Genomic DNA, 16,818 nt, shown 5'->3' with positions numbered 1-16,818 from the left:
TGTTCTGAGAGCAAATACTGTACAGAACGTTCTCACAATGTTCCACAATGGGCTGTGATGGCCAAGAAGGAACGTTCTCAATCAAACATCTGGTTCTAAAAACGTTAGGGCATAACAGTCCAACAATGTTATCACCAAGTATTTTTAGAACATCTGTAGGAGCCTTTATGAAGAACATTCTGGGAACTAAATTGACAACTGCGTTATTAGAACTCTGCAGAATGTTCTCAAATTCTTTAAAAATGTTCCTGTAATGTGATTTATTAACAAAGGTGGAACATTTTTCCTGCAATGTTCTGAGGATGTTTTGGGGAAATACATTATACAATGCTCTTCTATTAAACGTTCCCACAGTGTTCCCAGATAACAGAAGAACAATGTTTTCAATGCAACATACAGTTTGAAGAACGTAATGGGCATAAAAGTCCAATAATGTTATCACCAAACATTTCGAGAACATCGTAGAGAATGTTATTCTCAACAATCTGGGAACAAAAAAAAAAAAACTCCCACTGAGAACATTACTAAAACTCTTCAGAACTTTCTCAGAACGTTTTGAGAATATTTCTGTGAGGTTAAACGTGAACTAAGAACATTTTAACATTCGGAGGATGTTTGAAGGATGCTATCAGATCACGTTCCATGATAATATGAAAAGAACGCTCTCAAAAAAAGTTTAAGAATGTTTTCCAGATGTTTTCGAGTCCTCTGATGACAGAACATTCTTTAAAAATGTTCCTCTAATGTGATTTATTAACGAAAATGGAACGTTGAGTCTGTGATGTTCTGAGGATGTTTATACGACGTTCTGTAAAGTGTTCCCACAATGTTCCATGAAAACAAGAACATTCTCACTATTTTTAGAACATCTTTACAGAACGTTATCCTGCCTTTAAGAAGAACATCCTGAGGACTAAAACTTCCAGCTGAAAACATTACTAGAATGTTTAGAACAGGGTTGTCGGTATAAAGTGAACATGTAGTGGAGAATAAATTTAATTAAATGTAAATAAAGTCCAGTGATGTTCTTTATTTATAGTTTTTTAGTCGTCACATTTATTTCTTTTCTAACTCCAGTTATTTGGATTTCTTTGGATTTGATTGATGCTCAACAACTTCTCGTCTTTTCCTGTAAAAAGTGTTGAAATTGTGAGTTTTTGATGAAACCGATGAACCACAAGGCGACCTAAAACCAGATAAGCCGAAGTCTAAAGGTGGTCGGACATGAAGCGTTCTCCTGACCTGGTTCTGAAAACGCTCTCTGGACCTTTGAGCAAACAGAAGATTTCAACACGTTTCCTGATATTGAAGCTTAGACGCCCTGAACTCCATGAAAATGTGAAAGCGGTTCATCAGCTGACAAATCAGGACACGTCAGGCAGCTGGAAATGAAAATATACGCAGAGATAACTTCTATACTTCCTTAATTCTTAATCTTCTTCTTTAAAGACGTTCAACTGTAAACAGCCACCAATAATAAAACACCAACGGAATAAAACTGGTTTTAATTCACACAATCATCACTGGAAACACATTTAAAGGGACAGTAACCTGCAGGGAACGTTCCCACAACGTCAGAGAATGTTACCTACAAGTTCTAGTATTCTTTTAAAGAAAACGTTTTCATCAAATGTTCAAAGAAACAATATTTTTGATAACGGAGGAAGAACGTTCTCAGAGCAACATTCAAGAAATGTTTTCTAGATGTTATCGAAAAACGTTCCTGTACTGTGATGTATTAACAAAGGTGGAACATTCTGTTTGCAATGTTCTGAGGATGTTTTAGGGATGTTGTTAAAGGAACCCATTATAGAACATTTGTCTATAAAACATTCCCACAATGTTCCATCATAACAAAGAAAGAACATTCTTAAACCGATATTTAAGTAAAGTTTTCTAGATGTTATCAAGGCCTCAGATTACAAAACGTTTTCATTCAGAACATATAAAACGTTCCAGTAATCTGATATATTATAGGTGGAACATTTTGCCTTTTTGTTGAGGGAACATGTCATAGAACGTTCTCGTATAGAACAGTCTCACAGTGTTCTATGATAACAAAGAAAGAATATCTTCAATCCAACATTCAAGAAATGTTTTCTAGACGTTACCGAGGGCTGACAGAACATTTTAAGTGCAGAACATTCATAGCGTTCCTGCAATGTGTTAGATATTAAAGATGGAACATTTTGCCTTTTCATTGAGGGAACATGTTATGGAACGTTCTCCTACCAAACATTTCCACAATAGCCCTATTCGCATGGGATTAGTATTACCGGGGGACCTCTGGTAATTTGTAGTAATTACCGAGGAGGTCGGTGATCTTAATCCTGTGCGAATGTGCCATGTAATTGGTAAAGTAATAATTCCCCCGCTAATTACCTGCTATATTTCACCAAACACCAACGTCCTGGGATAATACTAGTCCCGTGCGAATCTGCATCTCAGTGACTGGGGGGTATTTTAGTTGTTTTTTTTATTGCGCGTATTTTTCTACATCTGTCTCGATTGAATTATGGAGGCTGCGGTGGAAATTATTGACAGAATTTTAGGAGCAAATGCAGCAGTAGGCCGATACACAACAGGCTGATGGAGCTTTCACAGAAACGGCAAAATCAGATCAACAAGAAGAGGGAGATCTGAGAGGATATAGAGATGGATGACATGTGTAGCAGTGTACAGTAAGCATATCCTTGAGCAGGCTGAATCCAATCGCCCTGACGGCCCGTTATCCCAACATCGCTGCCTGCTGTTCAAAAGTCACGTTGCTGCTTTAACATATTTACTGTTGCCATGACGACTACATACCACGTTAAATGTGGTCATTTTATCCCGAACGACAAGCTTTCCATGAACCTAACCAAGTGGTTTTTATGTCCAAACCTAACGACACACTAACAATAGCGTTGTTACAACATAGGCTTTTAATTTTTTTAATGTTTATTCGAGCAACCGGTGTCTGTTTTTTTTTTTTGCCAGTAGCAGCCGACACTTTGCACATGGACATCATATGTCTATGATGGACATCATATGTCTATGATGGACATCATATGTCTATGATGGACATCATATGTCTATGATGGACATCATATGTCTATGATGGACATCATATGTCTATGATGTCCATCATATGTCTATTATGGACATAACAACAGAGGATGTTCCGACCTGCACAGATTTGACATCATATCCAGGCTGTAATGTCAGTAAATTCAAGTAAAATACAGACTTTGCTTATCCCGTGCGAATGCACCGCGAGAAACACTGATGTCCTGGGGTAATTCACAAACTACCATACGTCCCCAGGTGATACTAATCTCATGCAAATAATACAGATGACAACAAAAGAACGATGTTCTCAGTGCAACATTCTAAAAAGAAGTTGTCAAGATGTAATTGTCAGATGACAGAACGTTCTTGTACTGTGGAAGGTGGAACATTCTGTTTGCAATGTTCTGAGGATGTTTTAGGGATGTTGTTAAGGAACCCATTATAGTACATTTGTCTTTAAAACATTCCCACAATGTTCCATCATAACAAAGAAAGAACGTTCTTAAACTGGTATTTAAGTAAAGTTTTCTTAAACTGGTATTTAAGTAAAGTTCTCAGATTACAAAATGTTTTCATTCAGAACATATAAAACGTTACGGTAATCTGATATATTAAAGGCAGAACATTTTGTCTTTTTGTTGAGGGAACACATCATAGAACGTTCTCCTACAGAAGAGTCTCAAAATGTTCTTTCATAACAAAGGAAGACTATCCTTAAACCAACGTTCAAGGATTGTTTTCTAGATGTTTTCAAGACCTCAGATGACAGAACATTTTAAGTGCAGAACATTTATAACGTTCCTGCAATGTGTTAGATATCAAAGATGGAACATTTTGTCTTTTCGTTGAGGGAACACTTCATAGAATGTGCTTCTACAAATAATTTCCATAATAAAATCAAAATAACAATATTCTCTGCGCAACGTTCTAAAAAGAAGTTGTCTGGATGTTATTGTCAGACAACGGAATGTTCTTTATCGGACGTTCTTCTACTGTGATGTATTAACAAAGGTGGAACATCTTGTTTGCAGTGTTCTGGGGATGTTTTGGGGATGTTGTTGAGGGAACACATTGTAGAACGTTTGTCTTTGCACAATGTTCCATCATAAGAAGGGAGGAACGTTCTCAAACCCCTATTTAGAAATGTTTCCGATTTTATCGAGGCCTCTTTATAACGGTTCCATATTGTGATATATTGAAGGTGGAACATTTAGTCTTTCTGTTGAGGGAACACCTTTGAGAACGTTCTTCTTGAAGATGTTTCTCCATTGATAACGACCATAGATGTTCTCAATGCAATTTTCCAAAAACATTTTCAAGATGTTCAGACCTCAGATGACAGAACGTTCTTGATAAGATATTGAAGGAACACATTGCAGAGGAAGGATGTTCTCAGCGAAATATCCAGAAAATGTTTCCGAGATCTTATCAAGACCTTAAGTGACGGGACGTGTTTTTAAACAGTACGTTCTAAAACATTCCTGTAATGTGATGTATTATAGGTGGAACATTGAGCCTTTTTGTTGAACACATTATAGAACATTCTTCTATTAAACATTCTAACAGTGTTCCATGATAACGAAGGAGGAGCTTCCTCAAACCAATAATAGAGAAACATTTTCAAGATGTTCTCGAGACCTCAGAAGAGAGAACATTTTTCAAACAGAACATGTTACAACGTTGATGCCATCTGATAACCTCAAAACAGAACACATTATGGAATGTTCTTTCATAAAACGTTTACATAATGATAAAACATTCTCAATGCAACCTTCAGAAAAGATGGCAGAACATTCTTTTTAAGACATAGACCATTGCAGAACATTTTTTCTTTGCCTTCAGGTCGTCTGTCTGCAGGTTCAGATGGTTTAACTTTTATAGAATAAATAAAAGAGTGAAGCCATGAAGACGTTAAACTAAACCAACACTGAGGTTTGGAACCGTTCCATCTGGTCATCAGGTTCATTCAAACACAATCACTGGTCTAATCTGGATCTGTGACCGCAGCAGCAGAATCTGACTCGATAAGAGTTTTAGAACATCTGGAGAAACAAGTAGCATCTCTGCAGCTTCTTCAGGAGTTTCTTTGTCCTTATGTTGGCTGGAAAAACCTTTAAAACCAAAAGTACTTTTACATTAAGTAGTTTTTGGTTAGAAAACATGGCGACTACTAGTTTCCTCCAGAGGGAAACCAGCTCTTTTAGCCCACAGACACTGGTAAAAACATGACTATAAACAGTTCTACATGATATTAACCTGAAAAACAAGAGGTTCTTGGTGAGAAAGTAGTATTTTGGTACAACAAACCATTAAAACTCTACGTAGTTAGAGAGAAAATTGCATTTTGAGCGGAACAAACCTTTAAAACCATTAGTAATTGGACAGCAAGTAGTATTTCAGGTGGAATAAACCTGTAAAACCAAAAGTACTTGGTCAGAAAGTGGTATTTTGAGTGGAACAAACCATTAAAACTGTAAGTACTTCGACAGATAGGACTATTTTGGGTGGAACAGACCTTTAAAACCAAATGTACTTGGACAATAACTAGTATTTTGGGTAGAATATACCTTTAAAACCATTAATAGTTGCACAGAATGTAGTGTTCTGGTGGAATAAACATTTTAAATCAAAAGCATTTGGACAGAAAATAGTACTTTCGGTGGAACAAACCATTAAAACTATATGTACTTATCGAGAAAGTAGTATTTTGGTGGAACAAACCTTTAAAACCAAAAGTACTTGAACAGAAAGTAGTATTTTGGGTTGAAGAGGTCATTTACAGTATCAGTACTTGGACAGGAAGTAGTATTTTGGTGGAAGGAACCAGTCTGACTGTTAATGAGGTGTTGAACGTCTGTCAGTATCTGGAGAATCTTTCTTTGTGTTTTTTGATGTGGAATATTAGAATAAAACTCTTTTTTTCTGTTTCCATCTGCAGGTTCGTGACCGACGCCACCGTCTCGCTGTTCGTTGCTGTTCTGTTGTTTGTTCTTCCGTCTGAGCCGCCGACGTACCTCTGCTTCTGGAGGAGCTCCAACTCTGGTAACACTTTAACCAGAACTTCCTGCTAGAAGATCAGTCAAACCTGAGAAAAGTTCCTCCTGACTCCCTCTGGTTCTTTAGTGAATTTAATGAATTCATACAAAGTTCTACCTTCAGACTACAAATATTTCCAGAGTTTTCCATCATTTCTGAGCCTCAGCACTTCATCAGTAGAACAGATAGACTCATGAAATTTAGTAGGAAAAACACTTTATTTGAATTACAAACTTGTGGAATAAAGTTTGACCTGCAGCTGCTGCATTTATGTGTTTATGTGTTTCTGTCCAATCAGAGTCCCAGGTGTCCCGAGGCCCCGCCCCTCCTCTACTCACCTGGCAGGTGACTCAGAAGAAGATGCCATGGAACATCGTGCTGCTGCTGGGAGGAGGATTCGCTCTGGCCAAAGGCAGCGAGGTCAGTTCTGCTGCAAGAAAAACCTTTCTGCAACTAAAAATTCAGCGCTTTTTACTATAAGTTTTAAATGATTTACTGGTACTTAGTTAATATAGTTAATGTCTGGTAAAATCACAGATACAGATGTTTTGTTTTTAGAGAGGAAGTTGTATTTTTAGCGGAACAAACCTTTAAAACCAAACGTACTTGGACAGAAAATAATGAAATCAAAATGATATCCGCATCAAATTTGACTGTAAAGTTACACTATTTTTACTGTAAATAAATCAGCAAAAAATACTTGTATATTACAGATATTTGCCATTATTTGAAAAAAGTATGTTAAGGATAGAAAAATTGTTGAATAATTTAAAATAATTAGATTCATATTTTAAAATTCCTAATAATTATTTTGATTTAATTAGTATTTTTTAACTGTTGTTTTACGGATTTTCCTGTTTTGTTGATTGTGTGAATTCACACTGCAATGACAATAAAGGAATTCTATTTAAAATTACAGATTATATCTAGTAAAAAAAAGAGAAAAAGCAGTAATTTGTGAGACAATAAAATGACTATAAAATTATTGTAATTTAACTGTATTTAAATCAGCTAAAATATCTTTATTCTACAGATATTTGCTGCCATTTTCATATATTTTACAGTTTTCCCATCATTTTTATATTTTTCTGATGCTTGCTGCCAGAATTTCATCACTTTTTTATCTTTATTTTTAATGTGCAAAGTGAAATTGATTTTAATAAAAGAGGACATTTTAACAAATTAAGAACATTCAGGTTCAGTACTTTTAATTCTGCAGCATCGACCACAGAGGTCACACATGCAGCCATTTCCTGAGAGTTTCTGAGTTAAAATTCCACAGAAAGGTCAAACAACTTCTGGTTTTCTTTGTACGAACGCGACACAATGTCTGTCTGTCTTTCTGTTTATTTGTTTGTTTATTTGTCTGTCTGTTCTTTATTTGTTGTTGATTTGTTTATCTGTCTGTCTGTTCGGTTTTTTATTTGTCTGTTTGTTTGTTTATCTATCTGTTTGTTTTTTGGCTGTTTATTTGTTTGTTTGTTCATCTGTCTGTCTGCCTGTCTGTTTATTTGTCTGTCTGTTTGTCTGTCTGTCTGTTTGTTTATCTGTCTGTCTGTTTATTTGTTTGTTTATTTGTCTATCTGTTTGTTTGTCTGTTTGTTTATTTGTCTATCTGTTTGTCTGTTTGTTTGTTTATTTGTCTGTCTATTTGCTTGTTTGTTTATCTGTCTGTCTCTCTCTGTCTGTTCATTTGTTTGTTTATTTGTCTGTTTGTTTATTTGTCTGTTTGATTGTTTGTCTGTCTGTCTGTTTATTTGTCTTTCTGTCTATTCATTTGTTTATCTGTCTATCTGTATCTCTGTTTGTTTATTTGTTTGTTTATTTGTCTGTCTGTCTGTCTGTCAGGAGTCCGGTTTGTCCCGCTGGCTTGGTGCTCAGATGACTCCACTACATTCTGTCCCTCCGTGGGCCATCGCCGTCATCCTCTGCCTCCTCATCGCAACCTTCACCGAGTGCGCCAGCAACGTCGCCACGGCAACGCTCTTCCTGCCCGTCCTCGCCTCCATGGTAACAAAACTCAAATGAGCCTTTGTTTACACCTGCTGTCACACATTTCAATCAGTAATTATTTAATTATCTTCTTTATCAAAGCAGCATCATTAATCAGAATTTGAAAATAAAAACCGATCAGAGGTCATTAACAACCACAGAAGTCTCTGTCATGGTACCTGTTGCTCGCTAAACTCCCACAATGCTGTCTGCTTTAATATGAACTGTTGGTCTCTGCAGTGCTAAAGAGTTAGAGGCTCCACCTGGTGGAACAACCAGGAACTACAGCTACTGCATCCATTCAACACTGAGTATAAAGTCTCTCAGCTATATTTAAATGTGGAATCTCTGTAACAGTTCCATCGTCAGTGAGTCAGTTCTGGTTAGAGGTCATTAACAACCACAGAAGTCTCTGTCATGGTGCCCGTGGCTAAATTAATTCACAATTACAAATTAAAAAACTGAAACTCAGAGAGAGCAGTCCTCCTCCAAGGCTACTCAGTCGCATCATTTCTGACAGATGAAATCTTAAAAAAATTTGTGACCGAAATCACAGCAACATAGAATGTGTCCATTTAATATAGACGTACCCATAAACAAAATGACCTTGCGCTGAGCACAGGTGTGTGTTCTGCATGTGTACGTTATGTATGGATATCAGATCACGTGACCTAAATATGTAGCAGGCGGCAGGAATTGATGGGACTCAGAAACACCCCCACAATTTAATCAGTTGTTCCTTGGATCATTTCCTACAGATAAGTCCTGATAAGTCCTCAGTGGTGGATTTGTAGTAGGATCACAATCATGATCGTCAGCATAAGAAAGAAATGGAGAAAAATGGAAATTATCTGTAAAATAATCACATTTTTGCTGGTTCAATAGATGAGAACAGTGTGATTTTACAGCCAAATATTATTAAAGAACAAATTACTTTTTACATTTTCATTGATGTGGAGCCAATTTGGACAATATCTGAGTAATTTGTGGCGTTTCTTTAGTAATTCTGAATAATTGTCGAATAATTTTGGGTCTTTTTTGACAAGTTTTGGGTAATTTTAATAATTCATTCTAAACAAATGTTGGGTAATTGCAAACCAATTTTAAAGCCGTTGTGGATGATTTTTGATTCATTCTGAACAAATTTTGATTGCTGAGCCACTGAGCAAATTTCATGTCATTTTAACAAATGTTGGTTTATTTTAGTGACATTTTTAATAAACCTTAACTTTTATCCTTTTGGATATTTTTTGAAAACTGGCCTGGATTTTGTCAGTTTGGCAAATTTTTAAAAACTATTTGCCAATTTTGAGTACATCCTAGTATTATGGGATGTATCCTAGTGTGAACAGTTTAATGTCTATGACATAGAGTCATAGAAACAATCATTGGTGCCCTGGATATGTTTGATTCAGTACAAAATTACTCAAAAAATGTCCAAATTGCATCAAATTCTTCCCAAAATGACTTGAAAATTTCCCATAAAAACCGTCTCATGGACTCAGAAACACTCCCACAATTTAATCAGTTGATCCTTGTATCATTTCCAACAGATAAGTCCTCAGCGGTGGATTTGTAGTACGATCACAATCATGTGATCATCAGCAGGCAGCTGATGTAGTGTTCACTTGTTGTCATGGTTACAGTGACGCCATGCCGCTATCTCACAATGATATAGAAATCTTTAACAAATCTGTGGATCCAGACTATAAGCTGCATCACTACTAAAATCTAATCACTTGGTCCTTGAGTCATTTCTGACCTTCTCTGAAAATTTCATCCAAATCTGTTAGTCTGTTTTTGAGTAATGTTGATGACAGACAGACAGATAGACGGACAGACGGATGGATAGACAGACAGACAGACAGACGGATGGATAGACAGACAGACAGATGGACAGACAGACAGACAGACAGATAGACAGACAGACAGATGGACAGACAGACGGACGGATAGACAGACAGACAGACAGACAGACAGATGGATGGATAGACAGACAGACAGACAGACAGACGGACAGATAGACAGACAGACAGACAGACAGACCAATGCCGATCATCTCATAACTCCACCGTTCCTTGGCGGAGTAATAAACAGAACTAACAAAAACCTAGGCTTTTATTGTGAAGCTCCTCAGACCAGGATGTTGCTGGTGTTGACGTCTCTGTCGTCTCCAGTCTCAGTCCATCAGCCTGAATCCGCTCTACGTGATGATCCCGTGCACGCTCAGCGCCTCCTTCGCCTTCATGCTGCCGGTGGCCACGCCTCCCAACGCCATCGTCTTCTCCTACGGCCTCCTCAAAGTGACCGACATGGTGAGTCCTGCTGTCTTTACAGACCCACCATCATCATCATCATCTTCATCAGCTTCATCATTATAACCTCCTCTCTCCTGCTGCACCCCCTGCAGGCTAAAACCGGCGCCGTCATGAACATCATTGGAATCGGCTGCATCAGTTTGGCCATCAACACTTGGGGTCGCTTCCTGTTTTCTCTGGACACCTTCCCATCGTGGGCCAATGCCACAGTGCCCGTCTGACTTCCTGCCTCTCCGTTGTTTTTATAAATAACAACACAAACAGTTTGTTAATGTAGGAACATGTTCAGGGTTTGGGTTGAAATGGGAACTTTAACCTCCAGAGAGACGAACCATCGTCTGATGAGTTAATATTGGAGTTTAATTAATATTAATAATGACCCAAGTCCCAAATAACAGCCGTGAATAACTTATATAAATCCTATAAACGTCCTTCATGGTAACACAAATCCAGTTTACTTTCACTGAAGTCGTCTCATTGATCGTTTTCATCAGAGAAACTCAACATTTTTTACACGTTTCATTTTTACAGTGAGCAGAGAAATTTTCAAAGCCAAGAGGGAACGTTCCCACAATGTTAACTAACGTTATCGACAAGTTTCAATCAGGTTTTAAAGTTTTAATCTAAACCAGGGGTGTCAAACTCATCTTAGTTCAGGTTCCACATTCAGCCCAGTTTGATCTGAGGTGGGCTGGACCAATAAAATCACAGCATAATAACCTATAAATAACCACAACTCCTCATTTTAATCACAAGTATCTGGAATTGAACAAAATATTACAAACATGAGACACAAAATGACAAAAACGAGAAAAAAATGACAAAATATGAGTCAGACAACATGAAACAACAAAAAAGAGACAAAAAATTTGACAAAAAAGTTACAAAGTGACAAAAAAATGGACAAACGACAAAAATTAGACAAATTTTTTTACAAATGACATAAACAAGACAAAAACCCAAGCAAGACAAAATGACAAAAACTTGTGACAAATGACAAGTCAGACAAAAAAAAAAATAAAAAACCTCACCAAAAACAAGACAAAATATTACAAAAATGAGACACAAAATGACAAAAGAACAATCTCGTATTTTGCTTCATGATCAAAACAGCTTGTCAAGGCCAGGAAATTATTTTAAATTCAAAACTTTACTATTTTACAATCTGCAGTTAATGTCTTCTCTGGAATTTTTACACTTTGAGGGCTGGATTGGAGCCTCTGGAGGGCCGGTTTTAGCCCGTGGGCCGCATGTTGGACACCCCTGATCTAATGTTTAAAGAATGTTGTCATTTCAAACAATGACGTTCCTGTAATGAGATATTTAACTAAACTATTTGGGGGAAATACATTATATGCTGTTCTTCTGCAATATGTTCCTCCTATTTTTGATAACAAAGGAAAAACGTTTTCAGTTTTTTAAGAATATTTCCAAAAAAATCAGTGTTCAGATTTGATGATAAAACACAGAAATTAGACGTAAAGGTCTGTCAGTCATGTAAGTTCTATGAAAAGTGAAATAAAGTTCCTCTTTCAGCCTTGAAAAGCCGTTAATGCATGAAGGTCGGTTAGATATTCGTCTTTACGCAGACGATGCAGTTTTCTATCCTGTTGCTGATTCTCTTCAACCCACGGTTTAAATGTTGTTGTTGTTTTTATTTACAGCTCTTCTCCTCTTTCTTCCCTGTCAATTGGAAATAATTAGTGAACATACTGTGTGTTTGTATTGTTTTCTATTTAAACAGTTGGTGTGAGTGTGTTTGTTGTGTACATAAGTAACCTCCACAGTTTTGTACCATCGTGTTGCTAACAGGTTTATTTGGTATTAATAAAAGTGGATCTTTCAACAAACGTGTGACATTTGTAACGCAACATTATGCAAATATCTTGATTGATATCTTTAAACACCTCAAAGACAAACACAAAAGACCAATGAATGCCAAATGACTGAATGATGCAAAACGACCACAAAGAGACGCAGAATGATGACAAATAGACTCAAAACAACAAAAACGAGATCCAAGATGAACACCAGTAAATGCAAAATGAGCACAAAGACACAACGTGAACACAAAATGCTGCAAAATGATAATAAATGCAATCAAAATGAGCAATAAATGCAAAATAACCACTGAAAGATGCAAGATGAACAAAAAGAGATGCAATATTACCATACAGACACAAAAAAATATCAAAAAAGAAGCAAAATGAACACAAAGAGATGCCAAATGACCACAAAGACACACAACTGACCAAAAAGATGCAGAAAATGATCACGAGGACATGCAAAATGAACACAAAAAGCTGAAAAATGACCATAAGGAACCATCAGTGATCAAAAACAGATGCAAAATTTAAAATTAAGTGTCATAAAATGAGCAATAAATGCAAAGTAACGACTAAACGATGCGATATTACCTTAAAAATTAAAAAAAAATTACCAAAACGAGAAGCAAAATTAACATTAACAGGTGAAAAGTGACCAAAAACAAACAGAAGATGAGCATAAAGACACGCAAATAGTCATAAAAAGATCAAAAACGAACACAAACAGGTGAAAAATGACCAAAAAGAGATGGAAGATGAACACAAATGAGTGGCAAAATGATGATTAAGTCACAAAAATGATGATAAACATGTTCAAAATGACCATAAAGACCCACAAAATGAGCAATAAACGCAAAATGACTCCAAAAGCATTCAAGATTAAAACTTAAGAATGCAAAATGACCAAAGCTAAATTATAACTGACTGAAAGAAACCCAAAGTCAACACAAACAAACAAACATGAATCCAAAACAACAGCAGAGACAGAAAACAGAAACTTTATCTTTTTAAATAATGGAAATACTGATAAATAATGATTCATTTATAGAAAAAAATAAAACAAATCACCTCATATTTGCCAAAAATTAGTAAATATTTCTCTCTCGTCCATAATTAGTTTTGTTTTATCAATGAAAAGCATCGATCTGTTGAGAATTTCCGTTAATTAGTGGAATCAGAGCGTGTTGTTGTCAAATGTCTCCCTCCGGCTGTTGGACTATAAACCGCCGCAAACCTACGTGAGTGTCGCAAACACGGTTCAGATTTCCGTCAAACATGTTGACTTCCGTTTAATGGCGACGAGTAAACATCGACAAAGAGCCGAGTGTTAATATTTAGTTCCTGTTAGTAGTTTGTAAATTATTTGTGAACAGTTTTTACTCGTTTTCATCCAGATAAAGAATCTCTGCTGCCTTCAGGATCTTCTGTGGTCAAGCGGCTGCCATGGAAACAGGTCTGTAGCCGATAGCTGTTAGCTTGTTAGCATCGGAAGCTAACGAAAGTCCGCCGGTAAATCAGTCGATTTTAAGGCTGCGCAACACTCTGAGGTGTTTCAGTGTGTGCTTTTGAGCAACTGGAGAGTTTTTCTGAATAAATGAAGCCAAATCTTTAACTCGGCGAACATTTTAGCCTTTAAATAATTAGATTTGTGTTTTTAATTCAGACTCCTTTGCCGTTGTCAGTCCGCTAAACTGTGCAAAATGTCGTGTTGAGATAAGAAAAAGGCAACAGAAGATGAGCTCAGAGGACGGAAAAATGTTAAATTAATAAGATCACATAATGCAGTACGATACTAACATTTATGGTACATTTTCTGAAGCTTCCAGTAGTCAGCTGCTAGTAGGAGGCGTTAAATTGACCCTTATTTGAATGGAGTCTGGTTTGTAGAGAAATGTTTTTTTAAAAGGGATTTACTGATGTTTAAATACTGCAGTAGTATTGTAGTATTAGAGGTATTTAACAGTTCACATGAGTACCTGTCTCCCTGCATAGAGACAGCGCTATTCAAAACTCCTGAAATTATTCTGGTTAATGAAAACATAAATTTTCGACTAAAATGTGTGTTTCTGGACACAATTTGAGGTTGTTTCTGAATGGAAGACTGTAAGGCTTTAAATCGGCTCTATCTTTACTCATCAGTATATTTAATTTATTGATCAACTGACTGTTTAAAATGCACGTCTGCCAGAATAAAGCAGGGTTAAATGGCTAATTTTTTGAACGGAATCTGGTTCAGTTAGATTTAACTTTGAAGGCTTTTTCTCAGGGATTTGTTTAAGACAGAAAACTACAAGTTTAGGTTAACTCAGATTAGAACTGTCTACATAAATACATGATGAAGTATATTTAGTTTAATTTATTGGGTATGAATGCAATAAAAGTGCTGATAATAATAATAAAGATTAAGATGTGGTGCTACTGGTTTAATGGGTTCTCCTTACTGGTGGGTTTCCAGAGGAACAGGCCAGGAACCGGTTCCAGTCGGAGCTGGAGTTCGTCCAGTGTTTGGCCAACCCAAACTACCTCAACTGTGAGTGACAGAAACATTTATTAGTTATCTGTCAGGATCAACTGGTTCTTTACTGAAATTTTCTTTATTTTTACCTAAATACTGATTAAATCCCCTTTTAGTGATCAGTGTTGTTGAAGAATAAACAGATTTGTGTGTTTTAGTTGTGTTTTTTCTTTGTAGTCATTTAATCTGTGTTTTTGATCATTTTGAGTCTTTATGTTGTTGTTTTGTGTGACTTTCTGATTGTGTTGTGTGTATCTATGGTTGGTTTGTAGTCATTTTATGTCTATTTTCTCTTAATTTTTTTGTCTCTTTGCTTCTTTAGTATCATTTTGTGTCTGTTTCTGATGTTTTTGTGTATGTTAGTTATGTAGTTTCTTTGTGGTCATTTTATGTGTGTTTTTGGTCATTTTGTGTTCGTTTTGCATCTATTGTGTTTCTGACAAAGTGTAGTGTCTGAAAACAGTCAGGTTTCTAGACTAATCGTGGTTTTCTGATGGATGTTTGATGTTTTTGTGTCCAGTTTTGGCTCAGAGAGGATTCCTCAGAGAACGACCGTTCATCAACTACCTGAAGTACCTGCTGTACTGGAAGGAGCCCGAATACGCAAAGTTCCTCAAGTAGGACCAACATCTGTTAAAAGAACTGAGTTTATTTAGATGATACATACAACTGACTGGTTTTCTGACTGGTTTGTGGTTTTCTCTGTCTTTCTAACTGGTTTTCTGCTTGGTTTCCTACCTGTCTCCAGGTACCCCCACTGCCTGCACATGCTGGAGCTGCTGCAGTACGAACACTTCAGGAAGGAGCTGGTCAACGCTCAGTGCACCAAGTTCATCGATGAGCAGCAGCTGCTCCACTGGCAGCATTACTCCCGCAAACGGACGCGGCTGCAGCAGGCGCTGGCCGAGCAGCAGCAGCCGCAGCAGCAGCCGCCGCCGCACGGAAACGCCGCCGCCAAGTGACGAGTTCGACGTCACCATGGAGGGATTTTCTAGAAACGATGGGAAGGACGAATCGGAGATGATGAAACCTGAATGTTGGTGTTTGAGGAGCTTCACTCTGGACTCAGGAAGATTTAATGAACTGTTGGAGAAAAGCTTCTCCCTGAAACCGACCCAAAGGAGCAGGGTATTTCCGGGAACGTCTCAGATTAAAGAGTTCATCTGGGTTTAATCTGAAAATAAATCTTTAGAACTGTTTGTTCTGGTTCTGGTTTTTCTGCTGACTTCAGTCTAAACTGAGTTTTTACTCCATCAAGGAACAAGGAGTTATGTGACGATCTACGTACGTTTGTCTGTTTGTTTTTCTGTCCGTCTATCTGTTCGTCCATCAGTCTGTTTGTGCGTCCTGTAACTGAATAATTCCTACTTTTGAAATAAGTTTTAATAGTCTGAAGACATTTCAAAGTCATTTTGGACCAACTTTAGTAATTTTTTTTAACCCTCCTTATGTCCTTGTTTACAGGCACCAAAAAATATTGTTTTCTTGTCTGAGAAAAATCCAAAAATTTCTGAAAATTTGCAAAACCTTCAGGAAGAAAATTCCAATAATTCCTTAAAAATTTCCCTTAAAAGTTTTATTTAAAAAAAATAAATAAATAAAAATCCCCCAAATTTGGCAGAAAATTCTTGTAAATACTCTTGTAAATGAGTAAAAATCTTCCCAAAAAATCCTAAAAATATCTAAAGTGATTCAGTAAAACTTCTAATATTTTCTTTAAGAACATTCACATAAAAATCAACCAAAATCCAGCGAAATTCGCTGGATTTTGGTTGATTCTTTGTGAATGTTCTTCAAGAAACATTTTTAACATTTCTTTTTTTCCATTAAAATGTTCAAAGATTTCCTAAAAATGTTGAAAATGTGGACATCAGAAGTTTCACTGTGAAAATATATTTGTTTTCCACATTTTCAAATGTTAAAACGGGTCAATTTTGACCCGCAGGACGACACGGGGGTTAACCCTTCTCAGCCATCCTAGACCATGAACTCATCTTGGACAGGTTTTGAACAGTTAAGGAGGATTTTTTGAGTAAGTTCTGGACAAATTTGAGTAATTTCTAGTCATTTTCCACATATT

General features: G+C 36.7%; 2 protein-coding genes across 2 annotated transcripts in view; both read left to right on the top strand.

Moving 5' to 3' along the window:
- The window catches only part of slc13a5a (solute carrier family 13 member 5a), a 34,368-nt gene extending 22,121 nt beyond the window's left edge, over positions 1–12,247 (top strand). Inside the window, exons 9-13 of the mRNA XM_023269470.3 lie at positions 5,990–6,093; positions 6,386–6,507; positions 7,936–8,097; positions 10,257–10,394; positions 10,490–12,247. Coding sequence (XP_023125238.1) covers positions 5,990–6,093; positions 6,386–6,507; positions 7,936–8,097; positions 10,257–10,394; positions 10,490–10,618 — 655 coding nt within the window. The 3' untranslated portion in view covers positions 10,619–12,247. The remainder of the gene's footprint in view (positions 1–5,989; positions 6,094–6,385; positions 6,508–7,935; positions 8,098–10,256; positions 10,395–10,489) is intronic.
- A 1,229-nt stretch (positions 12,248–13,476) lies between these two features.
- On the top strand, positions 13,477–15,937 carry med31 (mediator complex subunit 31). The gene is made up of 4 exons (XM_023269486.3): positions 13,477–13,676; positions 14,679–14,753; positions 15,259–15,355; positions 15,487–15,937. Exons 1-4 carry the CDS (start codon positions 13,667–13,669, stop codon positions 15,698–15,700), a joined length of 396 nt encoding a protein of 131 aa, XP_023125254.1. The 5' UTR covers positions 13,477–13,666; the 3' UTR covers positions 15,701–15,937.
- The last annotated feature ends 881 nt before the right edge of the window (positions 15,938–16,818 follow it).

Source organism: Amphiprion ocellaris, chromosome 14 (genome assembly GCF_022539595.1).
Source record: "Amphiprion ocellaris isolate individual 3 ecotype Okinawa chromosome 14, ASM2253959v1, whole genome shotgun sequence".
Taxonomy (NCBI): Eukaryota; Metazoa; Chordata; class Actinopteri; family Pomacentridae; genus Amphiprion; species Amphiprion ocellaris.
The sequence above is the reverse complement of the archived record's forward strand: the minus strand, read 5'-3'. Positions and strand labels throughout refer to the sequence as shown.